Here is a 22173-nt window from a genome sequence, read left to right as displayed (position 1 = left end):
AAATAATCAAACGCGCTCACCTATACAGAGTCGAAAAGTCAGCTTCTTTCAAACTGATTCCAAATGATGCTCTCTCTCTTATTTATAGCGTTGGAAAATTCGAACGGTTATCCGATGGAGACTGATTCAATGTATTTGATAGTTAAAATTATTACAAATTCAGGTTTTCGTCACCACCGTTAGATGTGTCAACTCCGTCAGTTGAATATTTTGATAATATTTAATTATGATATTTTATATTTGTTGTGGAATTGTTGGTCACATGTGACAGTGTAATCTGTCTGCTAACATGAGAATGTGTTTTGAAATGTTAAAAACATCTTGAATGCTGTTAAAGATAAAGCTGAAATTATATTACACAGTCCAAGGTAAAAAAGCACATTTTGTTAAAAAAGAGAAAAGTTGGGAGGTTGTATCAAAGCATAGCTCGGTAGCTTAGTACATATAAGATACATAAATGTAGTTTCATTTGTCTGAGTACAAGGTTTTATTTTTTCAATTTTGCACCCTGTTTTGTCCCACTTCTCAAGAATGACTGACGTGACGTAATAGTTGAACTGCAGATGGCCCGCCACTTCATTTATTCACTCATTTATATTTTATATAGTTTTTACAACATGTAGCCTATTATTATTAATAGTAATATTACTTTCAAAATTTATTTGAAAGTGCTAAAATTGAAAGTGAATTGGTTTATTCATACACAGTAACCAATTAATATTTAGATTTCATGTTCTGTTCAGCACTGCCATCATGGAAAACTTTTTAACACATAGCCCATACAGTAGCATACATTTCATGCATTTTCACACAAAGTATAAATGGGTCTTTATAGATACAAAACACATCAAAGGACACAACAAGATTAACATTTAAATGACATTCAAATGACTACATTTAATATATACAGTGTGTGTGTGTGTGTGTGTGTATATATATATATATATATATATATAGCATTAGGGTTTTATCTTACATCTAATGTTGTTAAATTAATGTTTATTGCATTATTTCAGTATCGTGTGTTACCATGGTGGTGTTATGTGTTTGTGTGGATGACACCTTCTATACATATATATATCAGTGGCGAGCGGTGACTTTTTTAACCGGGTATGCTGAGTGATAAGACCTATATAAGAGTGATATTCTAAGGTATTTCATAGAACACCATGATTTCCAGAACGTTATGTAAAAGTGCCATGCTACTTTTTTTTTTTAGCTACTTAAGTGTGAAGTTAAAGAATGCCAGAAATATCTAGCAAGCTAGACGAAGATAAATAAAAAATTAATGGAAAGCACAAAGGAAAAAACGGGATCTGTGTTCGACATACAGAATAGGACAGAATAGTGTGACACGTCTGAACTTTTATCAACTCACTCCCTCATAGCAGACATCTCTGACCCACATTAACCCAAAAGCAGACTTAAAAGAACAGGCAGACTCAAAAACGATCTTTTTAGGTCAAGAATATGTTTCTAATAGACTGTTAAACGGCACAAAGATTATAGCACCAATCTATCAGTGGAAGATTATCTTTGATACAGTGTCCCAACAAGTATTTGGACACTTAAGCCACACTTAAAAATATTATTGCATCAGATTAATTAGATTCAAACTGTTTTCTATTTTAATATATTTTAAAATGTAATTTATTCCTGTGATGGCAAAGCTGATTTTTTTTAGCAGCATTACTCTAGTCTTAAGTGTCACATAATGAAAATAAATAAATAAATATTATTATTGCTATTATTATTATTATTGTTGTTGTTGTTATGGGGCCACAGACTGCTTGCATTATCTCGTATTTCCACGGCGTGGCAGTCGTGTGCTTTTAAACATTTAACTAGATGACAAGGAGTAGGCTATTTTACCACTAGGTGGGGTCATAGCGTTAATATTTATGATTCTCTGCTATTTCCGATGTCCCGCACACTGAGAACGTGTACGTGCAGAGCAGAACTTGCTGTAAGATAAAAGATAACAGCCTTGGCTGAAGGACTCTGATTCACCACTGAGCTATCCCAAGGACAGAAAGAAAGGAAATTAGATTTACCGACAAACAATACGAGAGAGAGAGAAGAATCCGGTCCAGGGGAGAAAACATACAAAACTTTAACCCTTCTCAGATATTTTGACGAAAATGAACAAACTCAGTTCGTGTGAAGCATTTAAAAGAGAACACATATTATTTACATCAAAAACCGAAGTCCTGTTTTTATTATATTAATCGTCTGCAAATACTCTTATTTATAGCGTTGGAAAATTCGAACGGTTATCCGATGGAGAGTCAGATTCATTCTAGGAGCGGTTCATACGTTTTGACGAAAATGAACAAACTCAGTTCGTGTGAAGCATTTAAAAGAGAACACATATTATTTACATCAAAAACCGAAGTCCTGTTTTTATTATATTAATCGTCTGCAAATACTCAGAAGAGATTGTGACATTTTGTTTCCATTTTAAACTCGTTTTTGTGGAGATATACTTCTTTATGGTAGGCCTATCTGTGCTGAGGTTGACCGTTTTTATGTTAAAGTGGAAAGTAGCTTGAAATGTGCACTAATTTTATGTTTGTGGTAACAATCAAAGCCCATGTAGATGTATTAAAACTACCCAAAGGCTCTTCATAGAAACTGAAAGCTTGAAATGTAGTGTAAAATATGCTTTCCACTCTTTTTCATTTGTAAGGGAATGTGAAATAAAACCTCCAAACCACTGATTTCATTTATAGTTGATCTTATACTTATTTTAGCAAAATTTCATATTCACAGATGTGAGCTTCCAGTCATAAGTCGTCTTTCTGTGGTTCTTTGAGAAACTGGACATTATAAAGCCACCAGCCTCAAGTGAACTCAAGTGACTGAGCTCCTGCTTCAACAGACATTAAACAGAAATTTAAACATGGATCTTTAAAAGAAAGATTTCTATATTTGTAACAGATGCTTTTACAGTATACCTCTTTTTTAATGTTTCATTTACAAAATCAAAGATGGCCTTCATCTCGATGGTCCTCTATATTTCACCAGCTATGAGGTCAAACAGAGTGTGATGAGTTTAATAGTTTTAGGTAAATTTGCTTATCATCTTATATCATACAACCATGATGTCAACCAGAAAAACAAAATGGCTACTGTGTGATATTCATAATAGGCCTATGTCAAGATACATTTGATGTCTGACTGAGGTTAAATAGATTGAGCAATAAAAGTCTCAATTCATTCATTAAAGTGAATTCCATTTGTCAGTATTTAAAATAAATATTTGGTCTGTTTTGTCCTTTTAGGTGTAGTAATAATAATAATAATATGAAAATGTAGCCTATGAAATGTCATTATTATTATTATTATTATTATTGAATAAATCATTACCTAGCCTATCAATAAGCTATAGAAAATGTTAATTTATGCACAGCTTTTAAAGTCTTAATATAAAATGTCAACTATCTCATTAATAGACCCAATAATAATAATAATTTAAAAGTTATTAATATTATAGTCAGTATTATTGCTATTTTAAATATGTAACAACAATATGGCCATAAAAATATACATGTATGCACATATTACAGTCTTCATATAAAACGGCTAGTCTAATAATAATAATAATTTATTTTCACTCGTGTTTTTTCGCGTTTTGTTGATATTTAGTTCCGAGCACATCTTTCCGTAAAGCAAAAATAAACCACTGAACTCTCCTTATCCACAACAATGTATGGAATACCACAGAATTCCCATCTAGGGGCCGCTGTGTGGTGGGAGGAGCGGAAGTTGAGGAAGTCGTGTAGTAGATCGGGGAATGAAGAGCCCGTGTTTGTTCTAACAGTGTGCCGCTCACGAGTCCAGGAAGCGTCAATAAACCATCCTGATACTAAACACACACTCACTCGCGCGCACTTATCAGGACTGTGACTCGATCAGGACACTTTTGCATTATGCATTCGGACTGCAGGCTGCTGGGATGGACGTGTCGTTAATGGTGGGCAGAGGGACCGGAGGGGCTGCGGTCTCCATCCTGATCCTCTTCATCCTTCTCCTCGGTGCCAGAAGCTCGCGGGCGCAAAAGGGTACGTGAACTTCAGAGGGGGTTAAAGTTTTTATGAGTTGCTGAACTTCTCCTTAACAGCTTCACCACTCCTGGGTTTTGGGACTGATTGCGGTTTCACAACAAACTAGTGGTTAAAGAACCGGACTGGTAACTGAAAGGTTGTTGGTTCAAATCCGAGCTCGGTTCATTAACTCACAATTATGTGTTTGATCAAGACATGTAGCCTAAGTTAACCACACCAGTAACTAACCAAAACAATTAAGTAGGACTGAACCTGTAATAAGTTCACTGGTTAAACACGTACAGCTAAATAACAACGGAGTTTGTGCTGCATACGTATTCGTGCATTACTTACATTGTTGCTGTGCTACAGCTGGAGCAACAGAAGAACGTGATGACGCAGCGCCTGCCCCGCTGCTTTCCCAAATATGTAGCGAGTTCATGTGCTGTCCAGTGTCAAGCTGTTGCATTTAAACAGAGGAGCAGCACACAGATACAGATTTTAGACCTTCTCAAGCAATCTGAGGTGAACTTAGTAAGTTTTACAAATAAAGAAACAGCACTTTTGAGAAATATAAAAATTATATATATATATATATATATATGTCAACTATAAAATAAAATAAAAAGTTTGATTCCCACATTGAATGTAGCCAAGACTTTCCGATATGTGTTTATACAGAAACTGGATTTTAAATAGAAACCTAGAGAAAATATAGAAATATAGTCAGGGAAACACGTGACAACTAGCCACAGTCTCATACTGATCATTATTTGAAATGGCTGAAAGTGTCTGAAATATTGTTCAAAATCACATGAAATTTCAGAAATCATTCTAATATGCTGATATGGTGCTCAAGAAACAGTTTTTATTATGAACAATGTTGAAAATAGCTGTGCTGCTTAATATTTTTGTAGAAACTATGATACAATTGTTTTCAGAATTCTTTGATGAATAGAAGGTTCTGAAGAACAGCATTGAAATTGAAATCTTTAGTAACATTATTATTAAATGTTTTTACTGTCGCTTTGATCAATTTAATACCTTGCTGAATTAAATTGAAACCTTGCTGAATTAAAGTATAAACAAGAAAAATTCAGTGAAACATGAAAATTAGCCCGTTTCTCTTATTTTCAGAGTTATCTGAAATAGCTGACAGTAATTTCTGTGCATAAAACTCTGGAAATATAAGGTTTGTATGGGTGGAGCAAAGCTAGGGGAAACATTGAGTGTGTGTGTGTGGATGGGGCTGTTGTTTTTGCTCCGGGGGTCTGAATATTGTCCAGCAAGGATTACGTAACAACAGCGCAAGCTGAGTTTCATTCGGTGTGTAAACGCGTGACAGGCAGCGCAAGCAGCTGCAATGCAATGCAATGCGCTCTCACCTCTCTCTCTCTCTCTCTCTCTCTCTCTCTCTCTCTCTCTCTCTCCACCTCTAAAGATTCAACAAGGAGCTCTTCTGCACAATTTTCAAGCAAAACATTTCACCAAATTAAGTTTTAGTTTTAAGTGACAAAACATTATGTGCATAATTAAACCAACATTTGGACACTCTATCAAACCTTAGTTTACCGCATCCAGATTAGACTGTAATTTCCATAACACTAATAAAGAGTTCCATGCTGTTATCTTGTTAAATTATATTACCTTGGAGTAGTATCTTCTTAACATCATGGTGCATGATGTATATATCAAAGTACCTTAGAATCTGAGCTCTGCAGAGTGCTTGATCATTTCTGGATGTTTTTCAGGGGACGGCTGTGGACACACAGTGCTGGATGTGGGCAGTGGAAGCCTGGCGTCTCTGGGGTACCCTCTGTCCTATCCCACAAACTGCGTGTGTGAATGGGAGATCAGCGTGACCACTGGACACACAATCCTTGTGCGCATTGCGGATCTTGACATAGACACAAACAACTGCCAGGTGTCTTACCTGCGACTCTATAACGGCCACGGTCCAGGGCGAACGGAAATTGGTGAGGAATCGGTTGTTGTTGTTTTTTCCTGGTCTTCAGTCAAATTTGTACTTCCAATATAAATCGAGAAAAAAATCTACTTTATGCTGGGAATAAAGTCATTTGTCTTTTCAAGACTTATGTAATCCATGGCCTTATTTACACCTGGTATTAATAAAATGTGTTGTCCAAAAGTTGCCAAAAACTGATGTTAAAGTCAAATATGAAATTCTGCGGTGTTGAATTGAATTAAATATCTTTATTGTCATTATATGACAGCAGTTATTATTGCATAAGTAACTAAATTAAGTTTACAATCCCTTATACAGTACCGTAAAAACAAGAAATAATTTCAAATAAACCAAATAAATTAAAAATAAGAGTAACGAACAGTATACTGTAAACAAATTTTGAGCAGTTCACACTGGCAGTAAACTTAATGTGAAAATAATATTTTATACTATAAAGTAAAAATATGTTGTTTACTTGTATATATGTCACAATGAGAAGAAAAGATGTTTGCAATTTCCATTTTATGCCGACTATAATACCAGGTGTAAACAGCCTATGTAATGGCAGCAAAACCACCCACTAATGTATGGAGTGCTGATGAGTAAGTGGAAAATAACTGAAAATGAATCCCATCTCTCTCTCTGCAGTGAAGTTTTGTGGAGGGAGAGAATGGAGAGATGCTGTTATACACTCTGAGGGGCATCAGGTCACAGTGCAGTTCATGAGTGGACCACACTGTCATTAAGTGTCATTCGCTCAGTTATGTCATTTTTAATGCAAATATGACATTATTTGACCTAACCTAACCCTACCCCTACTCTTACCCCTAACCATAGCCCATAACAAAGACATCTCAAACAATGTCATCTTTGCATTAAAAATTACATAACTGAGCGAATGACACTTAATGACAGTTGTCATAAACATGCATAAAAAACCTTCATATTCATGACATGTGTCATGTCATGGTTATGTAGGTGTCATGTCATGATTATGAAGGTGTCATGTCAGTCTTATGCACACCCCTTCAAGTAAAGTGTAACCATATATATATATATATATATATGTATGTGTGTGTGTGTGTGTGTGTTTTGTTAAAACGGTGATTAAATTTTTTCAGAATTGTTTTAATAGAAAGGTCAAAAGAACAGCATTTATTTAAAATAGAAGTCTTTTGTAACATTATAAATGTCTTTACTGTCATTTTTTATCAATTTAATCATGCATCCTTGCGGAATAAAAGTATTGCTTTCTAAAAAAAAAATGGTTGTGTTCTTATTGTCGTGTTCTTATTGTCCTGTATGTTTGAAAGCTTGTGTTTGTATGAATTAGTGTTGAAGTAGGCTTGGATGTGTCTCAAGATGCAAAAAGGAGCTGCTATGGCAACTGTGTGTGTGTTTGTTCAGATGAGACTGAGGGTCGTCATATGAAACTGATTAGAAAGATTATTTCAGGAGTATGTTTCTGACTGTAAGGGTGTTAGGGTTTTTCCTGGTTCCAGGGTGTGTCCAGAGAGCTTATGAATGACCGGCAGTTAATTTAACAGATGAGCCAATAATTTAAAGTCATTTAAAATGAGAGGAAATTATGTAATGGCTGTTGGTTCTTGTGTCATACTGTACAAAGATGTCACAGTGTTAGGAATGCATCTAAGCAAGTTGATTTTTCCCACTTTCTTGCTAATGTTAATGTTTTCATGTGTGAAACTGGATTCCATGTTGCTAAGGTGTTGTGGGATGTTGCTTATTGCCAAATCCGTATTCTGGTCCCTAGTGGTAGCTCGGGCCACTCCTTCAGTGTCTGTTGGATTTACATTGCAAGTCAGATTGCTTAGAAAGTCAAGTCCAGTCAAGTCAAGGTTAATTGTAGGGCCGCAACTAACGATTATTTTGATGATCGATTAGTTGGTCGATCATTTTTTCGATTAATCAGATTTTTATTATACATTTTTATAATTTTATAACATTTTTTATTTTATTGACAAAAAACACACTATTCCACATTCTGCCCAATGTCCTTCAAACAAACGTGCCAACTGAATGCTATGAAAACATACAGTCCTTAACAATTTATTAGACCACCTGCCATAATAAAGAGAAAACACATTTTAGGAATTTTAGGAATCTATCAAAAAATTGTTTAAAGGGGTCCTATTATGCTCTTTTACAAAGTCTTGATTTTGTTTTGGGGGTGTACTAGAACAGGCTCTCATACTAGGTTGTTCGAAAAACACATTATTTTTCACATATTTTACATTGTTACAACACCTCTCTCCCCAGTCTGGCATGAACGGCTCGAATAGTTCCTGTATCAAATGAAGGCCCGCCTTCTGAAATACGAAATGTGCTGTGATTGGTTAGCTGGGCCAGTGTGTGCTGTGATTGGTTAGCTGGGCCAATGTGTGTTGTGATTAGCACCACTCGGCGCCTGGTCGGGAAATGTCATGCCCCTTACCATAGCCGCCTGCGAGCTTCAGTGTAAATATTGCATCAAAATCAAATAAATTTTAGCGCGATTTAAACCCGGATGATTGTAACCAGTACCACTCTAAGTTCGTCTGCCTTGGGAAAGCTGCAACATTACAGACTAACTAAAGTTGAAAAAGTGAAAAAGCATAAGGACCCCTTTAAATAAAAAAATGTTATTGTCATTTATTGGGCAAATAAACTTAAACAACTAAACAGTATTTCTTCACATAAAAAAAGGCCTCCTATGCCCTTCATAACCGCTTGCATTCTTGCTGGGATTGTTTATGTACTTTTTGACTGTAATTGGGTATCTAAAAAAAACACTATAAAGCTCTGCCTTTCTTTCATAGATAACAGCAATAATTATAGTTTAAATCTCTGCATTAAAATAATAAAGATGATAAAGACGAATAAAATAACAAACTCAGTTGTAACCAATATAGAATTATATTAAAAAAATGTCCTGGCTCTTAATGGCAGTTAACGGTGGCCGAGATTTTGAAGCAAAATAAAGAGCATAAATCCATCATAAAAAGTGCTCCACACGGCTCTGGGGGGTGAATAAAGGCCTTCTAAAGTGAATTGATGCATTTGTGTTAGAAAAATATCCATATTTAAAACTTTATAAATCGTAATCTCTAGCTTCCGCTAACTGTCGTACGCATGTTCACGAGAGAGTGGCATCCAGCGGATGACGTAGGCGTAGCGTAAGCTCTAGAGAGAATATGCTAGTCTTGCGAGAATGAGAAGTTTTGTTTACAGCAAAAGAAAATCAGCCTACTCTTGGCTTATATCGAAATCCTCTGCCATTTTTCTTTACAAATCCTCGTTTTGTACTTCTAATTCGTGACCGATGTTTTGTTTTGCTCTCTCCTTGTCACTTCTCACCGGAGCTTACACTACGCCTACGTCCTAACTACGTCATCCGCTGGAACGCCACTCTATCGTGAACGAGTGTACGGCAGTTAGCAGAAGCTAGAGATTACGATTTATAAAGTTTTAAATATGGATATTTTTCTTACACAAATGCATCAGTTCACTTCAGAAGGCCTACTATATTCACCCCCCAGAGCCATGTGGAGCACTTTCTATGATGGATTTATGCTCTTTATTTTGCTTCAAAATCTCAACCACCATTCACTGTCATTATAAAGCTTGGAAGAGCCAGGACATTTTCCGATTGGATTTGTCTGAAAGAAGAAAGTCATATAGACCTACGATGGCTTGAGGGTGAGTAAATCATTGGGTAATTTTTGGGTGAACTATCCCATTAAGCAGTTATTTTGTCTATATCATCTGTCCAATGTCTTAATAATGCAAGAGTAATCTGAAAATAAAAGACATACAGTCGTGGCCTGTATACAGGTATACTGTATACTGTATACATACAGTATTGGCAGTGACATAAATTTTGTGTTTTGCTACATTTGCTACTTAAGCTGTTGTGGTGTTCATTCAAATTGTTTATGTCACTGCCAAATGCCAGTACTTGTAAAAAATAATGTGAATGAACACCACAACAGCTTAAGTAGCAAATTTTGCAAATTTGTGTCACTGCCAATACTTTTGGCCACGACTGTACAATACAGTTTTAAGACATTTGCATTACTTGTTTTGTTGTAGCTTTGTCTGGTTACTCAAATTTCATGATTTGTTACATAGATTTAAATTACATAGATTTTGTCTCTGTTTCTTTTTCGACTGTGAAACAACAGACCAGGCCAGTCTTAGTACTAATTAGTACAGAAGATTTTTAGAAAAATCTGGCTGCGTGTGTATAGTATAGTCACTCGTGTCTGGTGTAGACATGTGTTAGGGGTTTGTTCAAATAACTAGCTCTAATGCCCAAAGCATAAGAAAAAGTGATAGTTATTTTTTGTAATAATGTCGAATGCTGCAGAAAGTTTCAAACTGTTGTGTAAGCACATTTGTGAAGGTGCTCTGTAGAGCATGGCACATCCTGAGCCTCCAAATCTTTGGAATCACAGCTATGCACTTCTGTGTTTGATGTATCTTAACAATGACATTTGCCCTTTGACCTCTGGAGCTGTCTGAGGTCAGGGGTTTGCACTGCCATGTGGGAGCTACACCTGTTTACCCCAGCACTCAGAGACGGTGTGTGTGCGAGAGAGAGAGATCATATTTCCCATGAGTCAGGAAAGAGACAGATGAATCCATGCTGTGGGTGTGAGTAATGGGTACAATAACACCACAAAATACCTTGAACCTGAAATGCGCACACGGTCATACACATTCCAGCATTGTGGCAGGAAGTTTTGCATGGGCGAGCACCACTCATATTTTCTTGGGGAAAGCATAACGGATGTAAATCTAGTTGGTATTGATCTGTTCATTCAGATGGAGGCTTTTATCCACAAAAATGAAACACAATACACCAGTCTGTTACACCACTTACTGAATGGCCAGTGCGCTCATAACACACACATATACAACTGCATATTATCTTTGTGTGGAAGGATGACATTAATCAATATAGTGTCACCATGGCAACCATCTGATGTGCTGCTTTATCTGACAGAGGTAAATATATTTCAAGAGGTTTCAAAGAAAATGTGTCTCTTTTCTCATCCTTCAGACCTCATCACCTGTTTGGAAAAAGGAAAGCACTTCAGTGAAGCGGAGTTCAGGTACACACATTTAAAGCTGTCTGGGGTGTGTGTGTGTGCATGTTCTTGCGTATATGTGTGTCTGTGTCTCATTTTGCCATCCTGCATTTGCAGTAAATTCTGTCCTGCTGGATGCCTGACTGATTTCGGAGAGGTTTCGGGAACCATACCGCATGGATACAGAGATGTAAGTATGCCACTACTGAGTGGATGTTGGATTAAAGGGTTAGTTGAGCCAAAAATGAAAATTCTGTTATTATTCACTCACCCTCATGTTGTTTCAAACCTGTATGACTTTATTTAAAGAACAGGAAAGGAGACATTTTTAGTAATGTGTTAAGCCCAAAGTATACTATGGTTTTGATGCGAATGCTAGCGCATATGTACAGTCGAACACATATGCTGCATCCCCATTCGCATACTACCATCCTAAATAGTATTCAAAATTAGAATTAATGTGTCCCAAATCATAGTAAGTCAAAGTGCAGATCCAAGCACATTCTAACGGCTAATATTCCCCACAACCCACTGCATTGGACAAGGATTTGATTAGAACTACAAACATTAATAAAAAGTGTTAAAAACTACAAACATGGTGCATATGCTAGAAGATGGTTAAGTAGAGAGGTTTGGATAAAGTGGTTTAACCTGACAAAAAATATATTTAATGTTATCCCCGTTACACTTCATCTGCAACAGTATTGTAACCTTTTATAAAGATACGTTTGGTCGTAAACTTTATCAAAATTCATCATTATGCAAATGCATGAGGAGACTTCTTGTCATGAAAGACCCACAACTGGCAGGTCAACATACTACTTCATTTCTGTCCAGTACCATCGGAAATTAATTGAAACGAATTCTGATGTATGTTAACTGTGACAGGATGATTGACAGGGCAGTTTAAACAGTGACAGGATGCACGTAACTAAGCAACAGATTGGTACGGTAAAGAAGCAGTTATGACAAAGTAGTATGTCCCAAAGCTTGCCTAGTTTTCTGCTACACACTCAAAAGTATGTATTTTTTCTTCACAAAATACTTTTAGGGCATAGTATGAGTAGGCAAATTGGGATGCAGCAGTAGACTTTCAAAGTATTCAAAGTATAGTCTGTGCAAACACACGTGCACTAGAAAGATTAATCCTTGTCCATTGTCTGTGCTATTTCTCTTCAGAAGTTATGAACGGTCACTTGTGCACTATATTTCAAGCCTTCCTACACTGTATGAAGAAACTGACTATCATTTCATTATTCTCTGATTATTTTCTCCTCCAGTGAGCTCTCAACTTGAGAACCACTGTGAATGACTGTCATTGAATTCTCTGAGAAGATCTGGCTCGGAAATACCAGACACCGCTCAGGGACACAAGAAGTGCGGGTGCTGTTGCTTCTGCATTATATGATTTTTACCTCTTCCTCTTTAACTGTGGTCATTAAGCTCTTTAGAGTAAAGTATTCTCTATGGCTTCATGTTTGAAATGTTCTGGCTGAATTCTTTGCATTCTTAAGAAGCGTTTATAAAAGTGTCCTTCATTCTTTAAGGAGTATGTATTTGATGTAAGTTAGAAGGTATTCACTTAGAAATTATTTATTCAATGAATTGCATCTTTTTAGTAAATTGGTTAGAAAACTCTTGAAATTGCACAATTGCACAAATAAATGATTATATCACACAACTATCATGCTAACACGTGATGTTTAACTGTTTGGTTATAGTTTTAAAGCAACAGCGTATTTGAAACACTTATTGAATTTACCAGTTCTGCCTGTTTTGTTACCAGGCTTCCAGTGTATAAGTGCTTCATCTAATGTTTTTACAAATTAAGGTATGAGTCTAAATTATTGTCTGTGGTAATCAAAAGCATGTCACAGATGCTGGCAGATGCTGTTTAACAGAAGAATGTTTCTTTTAGAGCGACCGCACACTGTCTTAGCCGTCATTGCTGATGACCTCATCACTGCTTTAATGCTTTAAACTGTAGATGATTTCATTTTGTCAGTTTGAACACAATAGGCAGTTAACTTCTTGAGAGCGTGCTTCAAACTTGAACGCAGTGTTTAGGGTGTATGAATATGAGTTTGAGGGAAAGACAGAGTGAGAAGCAGACGTTCTTTTGAAGTTGAGTCATTGTAAATGATTATGCATGTCAGTTTTAGAGCTCTTGGTCTCCTAGGGGTGTGTTGGTATGTGCGTCTGGATGTATGTGTGTATGACAGCGTATTTCTCTGGGAGATGTTAGATCAGGTTTGGCTGAATGGTTTTCTAATGCAGACCAGCTGACAAGTCTTGTTTCTCAGCTCAGACACACCCTCAGAATTAGTGCGGGGCCCATATGACGCCTTTACGAACGTGTGTGTGTGCAACGTTGTTTGTGGCAAGAGCAGAGTTTTATTTTGCCCAGAGGAAGTGGTGTATGTTTGCGGTGTCGTTGTGTGTGGGTGTTGAGAGTTTGCCTAGTGTGTGTGGTCTCTTTTTGGTTTGGAGTCCCAAATGTGTGTGTTTGTTTAATCAGAACTGTCATTTTTTTCTTTTTAAACTAGCAATTTTACTATTATTCCACTATTATATGGCTCTAGCCGTATACACATTGAAGTTAGATGTGGTTATTTTCTTGAAGTCCTTGAAGTTATGAGTTTGGAAATTGTGATTTCAGCATGATATGTATTCCAGTGCTACCACAAATATATGTGCGCCATAAAACACGCATCTGTGGATCAGATTGTTTAAAACTTGTTTATTAGAACTGTTTATTTTTTGACAGGCCTATATGACGTTTGATTATATTGTGTTCACATGCACAGCAGACATTTCTGTTGTAAACATAATCTTGATTTGTTTATTTGATTAATTGTGGAGGCCTTGGACACATTAGGCAAGTTATTAAGAAAGACAGGGAGCTTTTAAGACCCTAATTCAACAAAATAGAGGGAAGAATGCACATTAGGTGTGTAAATGATACTTGCATTTTGTCCTTTATGCGCTGCCGCAGCAGATGGCAAATGTGGTACATTTCCTGTCACCTCATAAGCTGCTAAATGAGTTGTATTTTCTGGCAAGCTTTATCGCTATTCTTCATCAGTAGTCCACAAAATGCAGGCAGAATAACGTTGTATAGTCAACATTCACAACTGAAACTTAACCAATTCCAAGTTGCATCTGACCTGATTCTTTTAATGGACACAAACATATCTGGTTATTTATTTGAGCGTCGACTGCAACTGACAACTGAATTCATTAAGAATTCACATTGACAGCCAATTTTTCAGTTGGTTTCAAATGTTCAAAAGGAGAGCAGAAAAAAAAGCAGAAGCAGAAGAAATTTAAATTGTCATCATTTACCTTGTGTCAATCCTAACCTGTATGACTGACTTTCTCCTGAGAAAAAAAGATGATATTTTGGAAAAAGTGTATACAATGAAATTCTTATTTTTTGGACCCCTATGACATTCATTACATGACCAAAACAGTTAAAAAAACATAAAAACAAAACAAAAACAAATTGTCTTCCACATGCATAAGAAATAAAGTCATATAGGTTTGGAGCAACATGAGGGTGATTAAAGGATGACAGCTTTGGGTGAATTATCCCTTTAATGAGCAAATTAAATGGTGGATGTCTGTCAGCTGTAGTTTACTGAGAATTACAGGATAATAATAATGCATTTCTGGTCACTAATGTTAGTTTCTTGAAAAACACATCATATGTTGCTATGGTTACTTACCAATATGTTAGCAGTCCTGAGTTTATAAGAGCGACTCATTTATTCTGTACACAACTGAAAGATCATTTAGGAGATTTATTCCCACAAATAAACTACTGTTCAAAAGTTTGAGGTTGGTAAGATTTTTTTTTTTTATGTTTTTGAAAGAAGTCTCTTATGCTTGCTAAGGCTGCACTAATTTAATATTGTGAAAAAGTATTATTCATATTAATAAAAGAGTAATAATTTTAAGTATTATCACAATTTAAAATGACTGTTTTCTATAAGATCTTTCAGAAATAATTTAAAAACACTGATTTGGTGCTCAAGAAACATTTCTTATTATAATCAACGTTGAAAACAGTTGTGCTGCTTAATTTTTTTGTGGAAACTGATTTTTTTAAGGATTCTTTGATTAATAGAAGGTTTAGAAGAACAGCATTTATTTGAGATCGAAATCTTTTGTAACATTACCAATATCTTTACTGTCACTTTTGATCAATTTAATGCATCTTTGCTGAATAAAAAATATTAATTTCTTAAAAAATAAAACTTAAAGAGCCCACATTTTTTAATAGTATCATATACGTTTTTGTGATTCCCAAAACTTTGCAGTGTGTATGTGGCCTGTGAGAACACTATATGTGCATGTTTTTGTGTAAGTCTCATTCTAAACTCTGGAAGAAGTTAGTCTAATGAATCATCGATCATTCTTTATCACAGTTCATTCTTTATCTTTATCACATTCTATACCACTGCAGTTCTGCTTCAAGGATGTGACCTCATCGTGCCAAGTCACAGCTTGTGGGTTTTAGGTGAGTGAGTCAGTGTCAGCTGTCTTAATGTCTCACCATCTCTTTCTGCAGTCTTCTCCTCTCTGTCTGGCCGGTATTCATGCGGGTGTGGTGTCCAACACTCTGGGGGGGCAAATCAGTGTGGTCAGCAGCAAAGGCATCCCACACTACGAAAGCTCACTGGCCAACAATGTGACATCTGTGCCGTGAGTAACCCATTTGCATTCTTGCTTGCTTTCTTCATGGGAAAATCTATTACATTTGATTACAGGGCTTGCAAGGCAGTGTAGTATTGAAATTCCTCGTAATATCCTTTTCTGAGTCTTTCTGCAAATCAGTTACGTTATCTGTCTGTCTGTCTGTCTGTCTGTCTGTGTGGGGGGGATTTAAAAATGTATATTAAAAAGTAAATATTATATATTAAAAGATGTATATTAAAAGTAGAAACCGTCTTTCTTGAACTTCCAATTACAAGTTGCAAAATAAATTTGATCTAAGCTTTATTTATATTATATTATAGTTATTATAGTCATATAATTATTTTTTTTGTTCTCCAGTATTTTGCAAGAGCGTATAGAGGTGAATTAATGTAGTGAATTAAGTACTAGCCCTATTCGCACGGGATTAGTATTATCTGGGGATCTTCGACCTTGTGTGATTTTGAAATTACCCCCCCACATCTGAATTTCGTGTGGTGCATTCGCACAGGATTAAGCGAAGCCTGTGATTTAACTAGAATTTACTGACTTATCTCCCGGATACAAGGCTTTGAGAGTCCCGTTCTATGGTCCGGTTAGATGGATTTAAAAAAAATTAACTAATATATTTTTGTATAATAATATGTAACACATTAACCTCAAAACCTTTTCAGCTTTCTCTTTCTGCAAATTGTATGGTGTAGCGATATGACGGCACCCAAAATACTATCAAACACTCCAACGCAACTTCTTCGCGAAAGATGGATAAAAAGGCGCACAGGAAACACAAACCTCGAAAAATGATATACAACCCGCCAAATGCTGGTCAAATCACAGAGATGCCGATTCGCACGGGACTAATATTATCACAGGACCTCGGTGTTCGGCAAAATATGGTAGGTCATTTGCGGGGGAATTTTTACTTTACAAATTACAGACATGGCCGAATCGCACGGGATTAAGATCACAGACAACCTCCGCAATTATTACAAATGACTGGAGGTCACCAGGTAATACTAATCCCGTGCGAATAGAGCTTATAAACAACAAAGCGGCACATGGATTCATCTTTTCATTATGAATCGTGCGTTGCCATAGAAACGAATACTTTCTGAGTCAGAGGACCTGAACTGCTCTAAATTGTCATCTGGTAATTATGGTAATTCCGACATGACGTGAACACAGCTTAAACGACAGTTTAACATTTACATACTGGATGCATTTATTTAGAGCTATCTGTGGTTGTCTACACCGCGAAGATGATATTGTGTTGTTTGTTGATTCTCATGCACAGCCAATGGAAAACTAGATGCATGCTGTGTGCAAAGCATCTCTGATGCAGCATTTCATTTACACAGAATAAAAACCCAAACCTTAAACTTATTAAATTTTAATTAAAAATTATTGCTGCCTTGCAAGCACTGGTATGTCTTTCTGGAAATGCAAATCTAGTTCCATTTGAGTTCTCTCTTTGAGTTTTTTTCCATCTATGTAATAAACTGATTGATTGGTAGACAGAATGACAGCTCTGCATCTTTCTCCCTCTTACAGTGGAAATCTCTCCCCCAGCCTTTTTACTTTCAAGACTAGCGGTGAGTGAATCAGTAATGTATCAAAAATTATGTTATTATAACTTTTATTTAATAATAAAAAGCAGAAATATAATAGAGATCGTATATACTTTTATTTAATAAAGATTTAAAAATGCAGTTTTTTTCTTTATTCCTGTCACTTCTACAGAAATGCCCAACACCTTGATGATCTAATAATAGAACCTTTCATTTTCTCTCTCTTCAAGGTTGCTATGGCACTTTGGGTTTGGAGTCGGGGGTGGTCAGTCACTCTCAGATCACAGCCTCCTCAGAGTGGGAATGGGGCGGTCACGGAAAGGAGCCCACTGTCTGGGGCCCCACAGGGGCTCGCCTCAAAACACCAGGACGTCCGTGGGCAGCAGCCAACAGCGACACAAAAGAATGGATTCAAGTGGACTTGAAGAAAGAGAAAAAAATAACAGGTAGAGTTTGTGTGTGTGTGTGTGTGTGTGTGTGTGTGTGTGTGTGTGTGTGAGAGCGAGAAAGAAAGGATCAGTGTGTTTGCATCTGTATCTTGATTGGTCAGTCATTTGCCTCTGCTTCTCAGGTATTACCACCACTGGCTCCAGCCTCCAAGAATATCAGTTTTACATTTCAGCCTATGAGGTGTTATATAGCCATGATGGACAGCAATGGAAACCTTACCAAGAAGTGGGATCAGAGAAAAAAATAACAGGGAGAGTTTGTGTGTGTGTGTGTGTGTGTGTGTGTGTGTGTGTGTGTGTGTGAGAGCGAGAAAGAAAGGATCAGTGTGTTTGCATCTGTATCTTGATTGGTCAGTCATTTGCCTCTGCTTCTCAGGTATTACCACCACTGGCTCCAGCCTCCAAGAATATCAGTTTTACATTTCAGCCTATGAGGTGTTATATAGCCATGATGGACAGCAATGGAAACCTTACCAAGAAGTGGGATCAGATAAAAACAAGGTATGGAGGATTGTTTGTATTGTGTTAGCTTAACTCTGTTCCAAAATCTTTTAAGAAAGGATCCTAACCCTCAGAAACTTTATAAATTACTGATTTGGAATGCTCTACATTGGCAGCAACACCACTGTGCACAGAATACTTGACTTTCAATTCATTTCAACAGATATTGCTACTACCCTGATGCTAGGATGTAATATTAGGTAAAATTTGGGATTACATTTTATTTAAATTTTTGTAATTATTAAATGAAATCTAGGGTGGTTTATTCTCAACATTTCCCCTATCCACTATCTTGTATTTCATTTTATGCGATGCGATGCAATGCAATTGAATTTGGCCAAAACAAGGTATCTTAAAAGGCACCATGCATTGTCTAGCATATCCAGCTCAGTAGGTTTTGAAGCAGACCATGTGTTTTGTTGCCCAGTCTTCTTTTGTGTTTGGGGGTATTATGGAACTGCTGCAGAATGACATCACAGTTTGTATATTTCCAGGAAAAAGGGTTTTACATTCCTGAGGTTTAAGGAGCCTGAAATTAAAGTGCACTCTGTGGTCATTAATAATGAATGTCCATCGACTGTCAGGGAGCTTAACGAGAACCGCATTGATTAGGCGTAAATAAGACGGACCTTGGTCTGAGGCCAAATGTTCTTTGTTGCCAAGACAATGTGTCCTTGTGTCTCTGTAACAGATTTTCCAAGGCAACACCAACTATCTCCAGGAAGTGCGGAACAACTTTATTCCTCCAATTGAAGCACGATTTATCAGAATATGTCCCTTGCAGTGGCACCAGAGGATCGCCCTTAAAATGGAGCTGCTGGGCTGCCAACCTCATGCAGGTGAGACAAATCAGAGAAATCAGTCTCATTTTTGGCCAATTATCTGTGCTAAACATGATTGGATCTCTTTATGTTGGTCAGCGAGGCCAAGAATCTTCCATCCAGCCCCTCCTCCCCCTCGCAGAAAAAGCACAGTGCCCCCCCTACAGGAGAGGACGACACACACGCCCAACATCCGAAACACCGCCATGCCTCCGCACTCTCACGATGGTAAGAACATAGTTCATTCAGTTATTTAACATATGAGCTTTGTAATAAAGTGAGCTGCCTTGCTGTCTATATAGGCATCTACTTTCTTCGGGGCCATTCATTCACACACAATGCGCTTTTTAAAAACATTTTGTTGAATGACAAAAAACTCAAGGCCTAGAGATGTTTTTTTTTTTTTTTAAAGTTAAACTTCTTTTAACCTGCCCGCCGGGTTTTTAGAATGCTGTCATGAGCTAGCAGTGAATGCGATGGTCAAACACTTTGTTTACATAGAAAAACAATGAAAAAGCAGCACACTGGAAGGCAAAAGCACATTCTTTGTGAGCATTCTTTGTGAAATGGAACCTCAAAAATGACGTTTTATGATGTTTTATGTAGGCAGCAAACTTGCTTTTCACATGCTTCTCATATGAAGTGCACACATTTAGGATTTACTGTTAATTCCAGTTGATTCTCATTTTAGCATGTTGCCAAGTTAACAGCTATAATTACTAAAAATACAAATCAATCAAAAAATGGGTGAAATAGCTTAAATTTAATTAGTTGTATCCATCTTTCATTCCTGTTTAATACTGAATAAAGTATTTATTATCAGTATATTTGCAGCATCTTGATTTCAGTGTTTTATTTTTCATTTATTTAGACAAAACAGTATACATTTTAATATTTAACTACATTTTGATAACTTAGCTAACACAAGATTGATGATATTAATGTGCTGTGTAAATGTAACAGAGGTGGCGCTGGTGGCAGTGTTGGTTCCTGTATTGGTGGTGGTTCTGACAACCCTGGTGTTAGTGATGGTGTGCTCATGGCTGTGGAAGAACAGGTCAGTACAACATTTCAATATCTCAACAAATTATTTGATATCTGAATAGTTTTAAAAAATCACCAAGAGATCATTACGCTAAAATAGTTTAGCCTCATATTAAAACCTTGTTGTTCATGAAAATTTAAACTTAATGCGAATAGCCTTAAAGGACAACCCATTTGAGATAATATCTTCACCATCTGTATTCAAACCTACAGAAAAAGCCCCGAGGTGACTTATGACCTTCCACAGTGGGAGCGCACAGGTGCGTCTGTTCTCAGTTGTTTACTCTTTTGCATTTCCACCTACATTAATTATTAAACATGCATGAATGTGTGTTTCAGTGTGGTGGAAGAGTATGAAACAGTTGCTGCCCTCTAAGTTGGATGGAGACGATTGTGTTCGTTACAGTTCCTCGGCACGAGTGGACCACCAGAGACCCCGGGTGGAGCATGCAGGTATGCATTCAAACAAACTGGTCAAATTAGTTTTATGTTCTCCAACAAACCTTTGAACAATCTAATTTCTGCCCATCCATATAGAATACACCCAACCTCTTGTCACCGGTACTATGGCCTCTCTTGGACAAAGGTCAACGTTTAAGCCCGAAGAGGCCGGTGGGCCCGAGTATGATGCACCTATTCCCGTGGAACATTACCATGCTTACGCTGAGCCCCTTCCTGCTTCTGGCACTGAATACGCCACGCCAATCATGATTGACAGGGCTAACCACCTATCAGGAGGCACTCTACCATTCAGAGGGCATAGTTTAGTGGCTCGGACAGACAGCAGCCAATCAGCAAGCTCAGCCTATGACACACCCAAGAGCACATCTGATCAAGCCACACCCACAGAGGGACAGTTGTACCAAGTGCCACAGAATACCCACAGTGCACAGTGTCAGAACAAAGACTGACCAATCACAAATGAGCGGACCCATTTGGAAACCCTGGGCTGAATACTGCCTTTCCCAGAAATCTGCAGATCAGATCAGAATATGCCGTCTCAAATTGTATACCGTGCAAGTCCTATCACTGAAATAACACACAGGAATGTCAGGAGAGAGAGAAGAGCAGAGATCTCGTTACACTACTGTGTTCTGTGAGTGTTCATACGTCTAAATGTGTGTGTACGAGTGCAGATATGTGACTGTGCTCTGCTATCAAACTGTGAGTCCTTAGATGTCTGTGCATTTTTCTGAGAGTGGAGATGTATTCGTCTTGATCGCTCATAGTAAGGTACATTTTTCCCTTTAGGCAAAGATATTTAAAAAAAAAACGCTCTCACAGAATAACAAATTATCACATTTCAAATTAATAGACAAACACTCTTATAACACTGTGATTCACTGTCATTTTGCACTGTTGTATTGTATTCTGCTGCTACATAGGTGCCTTCTTTGTGACATAGCAACACAGGCCTGTGCTGGTTTCTCTAGTTCTGTTCCAAAACCTAGTGAGGTAACTTGCCTACATAGGCATCTGCCTTAACTATGCAGCATACTAACTTATAGGGGTGTACATCTGGTATTGGTTTTCTTAGCCAGAGATACAATATTTGCCAATAACTTGAAACATGCCGTGATTTGGTTAGTTAATAGATTCAGGGGTCTGCGATCGATTTATCAATATTACGATGTTACGTGCCCGGTTGAAATTTTTTTTTAACTCACAAATGCAGTCAAAATATAACATGAACATATAATTAAACTCTCTGAAAATGGCAAATCCTGTATCTTCGACAAAAAATCAAATCGCACATGTCAAGAACCTCAGTAATCTGATGACAGCAATGACAACAGTCAAAAAAAGCATTTGTCTTCTGTGCAAATCTAGTGTCCCCATTAAGAAATACATCAAAATTAGGTAATTAGTGGTTGAAACAATATATTTATACAGAAAAATAAATGTGTGTGTGTTAGGGCTGCACGATAAATCGCATGCATCGAAATATCGCAAATGTAAATATCGCAATATGCATATCGCAAGGGCG

The 22173-nt window shown here is 37.0% G+C and overlaps 1 protein-coding gene across 1 annotated transcript; it reads left to right on the top strand.

The window, feature by feature from the left end:
* The first annotated feature begins 3634 nt into the window (after positions 1 to 3634).
* Positions 3635 to 22050, top strand: LOC107655516 (discoidin, CUB and LCCL domain-containing protein 2-like). The gene is made up of 16 exons (XM_016443015.1): positions 3635 to 4064; positions 5798 to 6022; positions 6661 to 6750; positions 7458 to 7483; positions 11041 to 11129; positions 11223 to 11295; positions 15679 to 15812; positions 17355 to 17395; positions 17602 to 17817; positions 18197 to 18321; positions 19013 to 19160; positions 19242 to 19370; positions 20106 to 20199; positions 20400 to 20446; positions 20526 to 20639; positions 20724 to 22050. Exons 1-16 carry the CDS (start codon positions 3959 to 3961, stop codon positions 21095 to 21097), a joined length of 2031 nt encoding a protein of 676 aa, XP_016298501.1. The 5' UTR covers positions 3635 to 3958; the 3' UTR covers positions 21098 to 22050.
* Positions 22051 to 22173: the final 123 nt, after the last annotated feature.

Source organism: Sinocyclocheilus anshuiensis, unplaced genomic scaffold, assembly GCF_001515605.1.
Source record: "Sinocyclocheilus anshuiensis isolate Anshui unplaced genomic scaffold, SAMN03320099.WGS_v1.1 scaffold1148, whole genome shotgun sequence".
Lineage (NCBI taxonomy): Eukaryota > Metazoa > Chordata > Actinopteri > Cypriniformes > Cyprinidae > Sinocyclocheilus > Sinocyclocheilus anshuiensis.
This window is presented reverse-complemented; position numbering and strand designations above follow the sequence as displayed.

What these genes read in the sequence shown, in the direction of transcription:
- LOC107655516 (XM_016443015.1), top strand. Translation starts at nt 3,959, where the DNA reads ATGGACGTGTCGTTAATGGTGGGCAGAGGGACCGGAGGGGCTGCGGTC. An exon ending in TTTTACTTTCAAGACTAGCG is followed by an intron (nt 17,396 to 17,601) that starts GTGAGTGAATCA and finishes TCTCTCTTCAAG; the next exon opens with GTTGCTATGGCACTTTGGGT. An exon ending in TCCACAGTGGGAGCGCACAG is followed by an intron (nt 20,447 to 20,525) that starts GTGCGTCTGTTC and finishes TGTGTGTTTCAG; the next exon opens with TGTGGTGGAAGAGTATGAAA.